The sequence below is a fragment of the Portunus trituberculatus genome, chromosome 9, assembly GCF_017591435.1.
Source record: "Portunus trituberculatus isolate SZX2019 chromosome 9, ASM1759143v1, whole genome shotgun sequence".
Lineage (NCBI taxonomy): Eukaryota > Metazoa > Arthropoda > Malacostraca > Decapoda > Portunidae > Portunus > Portunus trituberculatus.
In genome coordinates, this window is record NC_059263.1 from 5,202,501 (window position 1) to 5,210,000 (window position 7,500).

General features: G+C 45.7%; 1 protein-coding gene across 3 annotated transcripts in view; it reads left to right on the forward strand.

The window, feature by feature from the left end:
- LOC123501580 (neuroligin-4, Y-linked-like) overlaps nucleotides 1-7,500 on the forward strand; it is a 51,339-nt gene that overhangs the window by 36,281 nt on the left and 7,558 nt on the right. For all 3 annotated transcript variants that reach the window (XM_045250502.1, XM_045250503.1, XM_045250501.1), the window contains exon 3: nucleotides 128-895. In XM_045250502.1, the coding sequence (XP_045106437.1) occupies nucleotides 343-895 (553 nt within the window). In that variant the 5' untranslated portion in view covers nucleotides 128-342. The remainder of the gene's footprint in view (nucleotides 1-127; nucleotides 896-7,500) is intronic.

Consider the following 7,500-nt stretch of genomic DNA (forward strand, 5'->3'; position numbering starts at 1 on the left):
ACCTGGCCGAGGCGAGACCTGGGCAGCCTCCGCCACGCTCCTCGGGGACACTTTGGCCACCGCGCTGCGCCTCGTCCGTCCCGGCCTGCTGCCTCCACTCCACACTAATTTATGTCTTCTCCCACAGACGCTGCGCCGGGACGCTGGGCGGTGATGTGACTGCTGGCGCCGGCAGGAGGCGGAGACCTGACGCCGGTGCCACAACCGTCCACGCTCCAGCAGCAGCACGGGGCGGGCCGCCGGGCATGGCAGTGCGCACGTGAGCGCCGCGAGAAGGCGCGGCCGCACCGCCCGGAGGGACGGGCGTGCCATGCTGAGGGAGCCCGCGCCTCCAGCGGACCCATGCAACATGCCGGGGCGCGCCGCACCGGCAACAGCGGCTCCACGGGGCACCGCGGTGTGCTGAGCTCAGTCAAACATGGCGGCGGGGGCGCGGAGCGGCGGCCCTGCTGCCGCGTCCCCGGCCGCAGGCTATCCGCGGCAGGAGTGGCAGCGGTGGTGGCAGTGGCGCTGCTGACGGCGGCGGGCGGCGCGGGCGGAGAGAATCGCAGCCCCAGAGTGGTGACCACCAAGTACGGCAAGCTGCGCGGCGCCATCCGCGCCCTGCCCGGCAAGGACCTGCGCTCCGTGGAGGTGTTCCTTGGGGTGCCCTATGCCACGCCCCCCACGGGCTCCAACCGCTTCAGCCCCACACGCACGCCGGACCCCTGGAAGGATGAGCGCCTGGCAGACCAGTACGGCCCCGTGTGTCCCCAGCACCTGCCCGAGCTTTGGGGCGCCCGTGAGGAGGCCGCCATGCCGCGTCCCAGACTGCTGCACCTGCGGCGCCTGGCCAACTACCTGACGCACCAGGCCGAGGACTGCCTCTACCTCAACATCTACGTGCCCTCCCTCGGTGAGTGCCTCCCCTCCCTCTCTCTCCGACCCCACCCGTGCCCAGCATTCCTTGTCTTCACCTCCTGCTCCAGGTCCCGCGCTCCTCCTCGCTGCCTTCCTTACCCACACTCAACACCGCTTCACGCCTCGCCCAATTATCCCGCCCATCACGCACCACACGCCCTCCACCACACACCTGGAGTCACACTGCGCCTCCACCACTCGCCTCTCTCTCTCTCTCTCTCTCTCTCTCTCACCACACCTCGCTATTAGTGACACGCTGTTATTAACTGTCTCCCCCCCCTCCTTGCTACCTCGCCCATTTCCTTGCTGAGCCACCAAACCAACACGGCGCCGCGCAACCCACTACACACACACACACACACACACACACACACACACACACACACACACACAGACAACACTCCCCAGCATCACCACCACACAAACATTAATCCCATCAGGTGTTCAGCCAATCAACACACCGACCCACCCATCATTTACTCATAGTCACGCAGCCATTAGTGTGTTGCTACCTAATTACCTCTCTCTCTCTCTCTCTCTCTCTCTCTCTCTCTCTCTCTCTCTCTCTCATATATCTACCAGAGAATACAAGGAGGTCGTTCTAAATACAAAAAACAATTACATTTATCCAGCAAAGCCAAACAAAGGCGATTGAGCAAAAGAGAAAAAAAGAAAAAGAAAGAGACAGAAAACGAGAAAGAGAGAAAAAGAAAGAGTCAAGACATAATGAACATATCCCATCCCTTGAGAGAGAGAGAGAGAGAGAGAGAGAGAGAGAGAGAGAGAGAGAGAGAGAGAGAGAGAGAGAGATTAGGCAAGGAAAGAAAAATGGAGGAAATGAAAAGAAAGAAAAAAAAAACTGGAGAACCGCAATGAACAACCACGAAGAAGCAACCTACTTCACTCTCACTCCCTCTCTCTCTCTCCTCTCCCTCTCCCTCTCCCTCTCCCTCTCTCTCATTCCCCGCGGTAGGAACAGAGCAGGCAATTTGTATTAAGGAGAGAGAACCTTTTTACAATTCAACACAAGATTCCGGTTTTAAACTCACGGTATTTTGCTTTCAAGGGACGAACCTACTTGCATCCCTCTCTCTCTCTCTCTCTCTCTCTCTCTCTCTCTCTCTCTCTCTCTCTCGTGTGTATGTGTTTTCTTTCACCCACTCACTCATTTCTTTCATTTAATTTCTTTGCTTCCTACTCATCCTTTACCTCTTCCTCCTCCTCCTCCTCCTCCTCCTCCTCCTCCTCCTCTTCCTCTTCCTCCTCTTAAATCTCCTCCAAAAACAATGAAGGCATGAAGGAGGATAGAAACCTAAATAAAGCGACAACCATTTAAAGGATAAAGGCTTAAATTCTTTTCCTTCTCCTCTTCTTCCTCTTCCTCCTTCTTCTTTTTCTTCCTCTTCCTCCTCCTCCTCCTCCTCCTCCTCCTCCTACACGATCCTTACGTAAGAGTCTCCCTCCCTTTTAGCCTCCCATAAACACGCGTCATCTCCTCCTCCTCCTTTTTCTCCTCCTTCTCCTCCTCCTCCTCCTCCTCCTCCTCCTCCTCCTCCTCCTCCTCCTCCTCCTCCTCCTCCTCCTCCTCCTCCTTCTAACCGTACCTAATAACCTCTTCCCTTCTTCCCGTATACATGTCAGTCTCATCTCTTCTTCTCCTCCTTCTCCTTCTCCTCCTCCTCCTCCTCCTCCTCCTCCTCCTCCTCCTTCTTCTTCTTCTTCTTCTACATCTTCTTCCTATTCCTCTTCCTCTTTCGCTTCCTTTTATTCACTTGCTTATCTTTATGTTCTCTTTTTGTACCTCCAATTCCATCCTTCTCTTCGTTTTACTAATGCCACACACACACACACACACACACACACACACACACACACACACACACGGGCAATTATGCTAAACAACCGCGCAGGTCAATGATTAACACTCTCAGCAAAGCACACACACACACACACACACACACACACACACACACACACACACACACACACACACACACACACACACACACACACACACACAGCCTCGCTCATTATTATAATCAGGTCGTTAAATACACGTAAGAAAAAATCGTGAAGACAAATAAGCTTAATGTTGTTAATTAATCATATATACGCTATGAGAGAGAGAGAGAGAGAGAGAGAGAGAGAGAGAGAGAGAGATCTAATTTCCGGGATCTAGTGGATTAAATGAATACTGGTAATAAAAAAAGGTAGTTTGAATTTCTTTATACAGTTTGTTTATTGTTTTTTTTCATTAGGTTTTTTTCTCTTATTTGAGGTGCGGTCTTAAAGGTGTGTGTGTGTGTGTGTGTGTGTGTGTAATTTTTTTTTCACTGTTTGATCTGCTGCAGTCTCTGACGAGACAGCCAGACGTTACCCTACGGAACGAGCTCAGAGCTCATTATTTCCGATCTTGGGATAGGCCTGAGACCAGGCACACACCACACACCGGGACAACAAGGTCACAACTCCTCGATTTACACCCCGTACCTACTCACTGCTAGGTGAACACCACCTACACGTCAAAGGAGACACACCCAAATATCTCCACCCGGCCGGGGAATCGAACCCCGGTCTTCTGGCTTGTGAAGCCAGCGCTCTAACCACTGAGCTACCGGGCCGTGTGTGTGTGTGTGTGTGTGTGTGTGTGTGTGTGTGTGTGTGTGTGTGTGTGTGTACAGGTTGAGGAAAGTCAAGTAAGATCAGGTGAGGTAAGGCAAGGTAAGGAAAGGTTAGGTTAGGTTAGACAAGGTAAGGCAAGGTTAGGTTAGGTAAGGTCAGGTAAGGTAAGGTAAGGGAGGCTAAGGCTAGGTTAGGTTAGGTTAGGCAAGGTAAGGCTAGGTTAGGTTAGACAAGGTAAGGCAAGGAGGGCAGGTAAAGTCGATTTAAGCAAGGAAAGAAGACGTAAAGTGAATCAAAACAAGGCAAACGGCGCGGAAGTGTTTCAGGATATGTGTGTAACTCTTAGATGAAGCCTCGTGAGTCCCCAGCGCATCTCCCTATCCATCCAGCCCTTCATATTCCTTCCCATTCATCTCATCCCATACATTCCCTTCACCCCGGGACGTGTATGCCTCACTGACCCACACCGCCTTAATTACTGCCCCCTTCTCTGTCTTTTGTACCGCCCTTTCCTTTATCTCCTACTCTCCTTTACTCCTAAAAGCTTCAAACATATTAATCCCTTTCCAGCATTACATCCTCCCTCTCTCTCTCTCTCTCTCTCTCTCTCTCTCTCTCTCTCTCTCTCTCTCTCTCTCTCTCTCTCTCTCTCTCTCTCTCTCTCTCTCTCTCCTGCTATCTCTTCTTTTTCATTTTCTTCTCTGTTATTCTTTTCCTTCCTTCTTCCTTCATTCATTCCATACATTGTTCTGTTTACACTGATTTAGTAATATTAGTACGTGTTTATTTAGTTTTTTTTTCTGTTTCAAAACGCATATATTTATCTTATTGGTATCTAATCATTTCAACCATTTATTTATTTTATATTCTTCCTTATTGTTCTCTTCTTTCTTATCTCTCTTCTTCTCATCTCCATTTGTCTTTTCTTTACACAAGTTTTCTTTTCATCATTTAATAGTTCAATCCGTTTTCTTCTTATTTTTCATGTTTTTGTTCACTCCTTTCCTCTTATCCCTTCTTATCTCTCCTCTCCACCTGCTCACGCCACTTTAGTACATCGTGACCTGTAATTACCTGCAATTCACGCCTAGGAAACCAGGTGGTAATTTTCAAAACTTTGGCTCTCCTATCTCGACCACTTTTCACAGGCTCTACATGAAGCTATGGGGGCTTTCAGAGGTGTTTTCGTGACTCCAGCGATAGTTTGATGTGAATTTAGTATCGTCAGTAGCGGAGACACACATAGACATCTGATTTATTTCTGCAAAGGCCTTTATAAATAGTCTCTATGAATGAACAATGCCTTCAAAAATATGGTAAATGTGTTCTCGTGATTCCAGTGATAGTTTTATATGAATTCTGCATTGTCAGTAGCGGAGACACACATAGACATCTGATTTATTACTGCAAAGAAATTTAAAGACAGTCTCTATGAATGAACAATGCTTTTAATAATATGTCGAGGAGGTTTTCAAAGGTGTTTTCGTGACTTCAGCGATAGTTTGATGTGAATTTTGTATCTTCAGTAGCGAAGACACTCATAGAAACCTGATTTATTACTGCAAAGCCTTTATAAACAGTCTCTATGAATAAACAACGCCTTTAAGAATATGTCGAGGTGGTTTTCAAAGGTGTTTTCGTGTTTCTAGTAATAGTTTGACATGAATTCTGCATTGTCAGTAGCGAAAACACATATAGAACCCTGATTTCTTACTGTAAAGGCCTTTCAAAACAGTCTCTATGGATGAAACACACATAGGAATCAGATTTACCATTACAACACGTACTATTCTGCATGATAGTTATAGATAGTTAATTACAGGATACATATTTTGCCCTCTCTCGCTCCTAATTACAATAAAAACTATACATAAAAAAATCTTTACGACTTAGGAAACGATATAAAATGGAAAACAAGAATCATAGGTTAAAAAAAAAAAAACTCAGGTAACAAAATAGAATAAAACCAACACAGCTTTGACGTATTCCTCAAAACAGCGCCATCTCTTATCCAGAAGTTAACTCATCTCTGCCGCCACCACCACGCCTCACCACTGCGCCCTCCGCCCTATTGCCTTCACTACGCCTTATCACCTTCAACCCCCCCCAACTCCCTCTGTCCCTACCTTATCTCCCTTCCTCCCCTTCCACCAGCTTTGTCCTCCCTTCACACGCACATACATATTAAAAGACAAGAAGCATTTGGTAACTTTGCTGCCTTAGTGAGTGTCGATAATGATAAACTCTCTCTCTCTCTCTCTCTCTCTCTCTCTCTCTCTCTCTGGCCTTGAAGATGTTAAAGTAAAGGATCCATATCGACACTTTCTCTCTCTCTCTCTCTCTCTCTCTCTCTCTCTCTCTCTCTCTCTCTCTCTCTCTCTCATCTTCCCCATTCACTAACAATAACAGAAGTACCAATAACAAAACAAAAACAACAATAACAAAAATAACAATAATAAATAATATCCAACAACAACAACAACAATAATAACAATAATAATAACAATAACAACAATAATAATAATAATAATAACAACAACAACAAAAAATAACAACAACAATACCAGCAACAACACCAATAACAACAATAACAATAACAATAACAATAATAATAATAATAATAATAATAATAATAATAATAATAACACTAATAATAATAATAATCGTGACGGGCGTAGCAATAATGAACCGACTGTTGCTTCACACGGGCATTCAAATTAAGAGAGAGGTGACAGGAAGCCAATACTGCTGCTGTCCATTGCCGCTGCCCGAGTGACGAGGAGCAAAAATATTCCCAATTATTCACTGGAACACGACAACTAGCGAAGAGACCAGAGAGAGAGAGAGAGAGAGAGAGAGAGAGGATATACATACAACCACAGAGAACTCAGATAGACAAATGAATAGATAGATAAACAGAGAAATAGACGGATTAGTAGATAAACAGATGAATAAGTAGATAGATGGATAGATAAGCTGATAGATAGACAGACAAATAGACATGCAAACAGATTGATAGATAAATGGATGCATATATAAACAGACAGATAGATAGATAGATAAATAAAAGATCAATTAGCAAATGAATGAATAGACAGACATAGATAAATAGATGGATGGATAGATAGACAGATAGATAAACAAACGCAAACAAGCCGATGGATAAATCAATAAAGGCAAACAGACAAACAGACAGACAGACACACACACATTTTACGCACGGGCAGAAAAGCAATAAAGTAAAAGGAATGAACAGAAAGAGGAAAAAAATAGATAGGAAGGAAGGAAGGAAGGACAAATAGAGCGCACACACACACACACACACACACACACACACACACACACACACACACACACACAAACGAACTAAGAAAGGAATCTTGCCAAGAACGGTCGCTATTTCACGAAAGCTTCCAATATGTCTCTCTCTCTCTCTCTCTCTCTCTCTCTCTCTCTCTCTCTCTCTCTCTCTCTCTCTCTCAATACACCCACCCGCCTCGCGTCCCAATTTACATATCGCCTTAGTGATGGCCATCTCTCTCTCTCTCTCTCTCTCTCTCTCTCTCTCTCTCTCTCTCTCTCTCTCTCTGAACCCAATATAGAATTTTTGTTTTTTTCTCACAGTAACAAGTGGGAGGTGTGTGTGTGTGTGTGTGTGTGTGTGTGTGTGTGTGTGTGTGTGTGTGTGTGTGTTTATGTATGTATGTACGTGTGTATGTGTGTAGGATGTTTGTTTATGTATTGGAGGATTTGAATACAACACACACACACACACACACACACACACAGAGAGAGAGAGAGAGAGAGAGAGAGAGAGAGAGAGAGAGAGAGAGACGACTAATGTTCTTAATTCCCTTATGCAACAATTATCACTCTTAAATTAAAAACATTTCTCTCTCTCTTTCCTTTTCCCTTCTATTCAATACTTCTTTTTTCTCTCTCTTCCCTTCAACATCATAACTTCATTCCCTTCTTGGT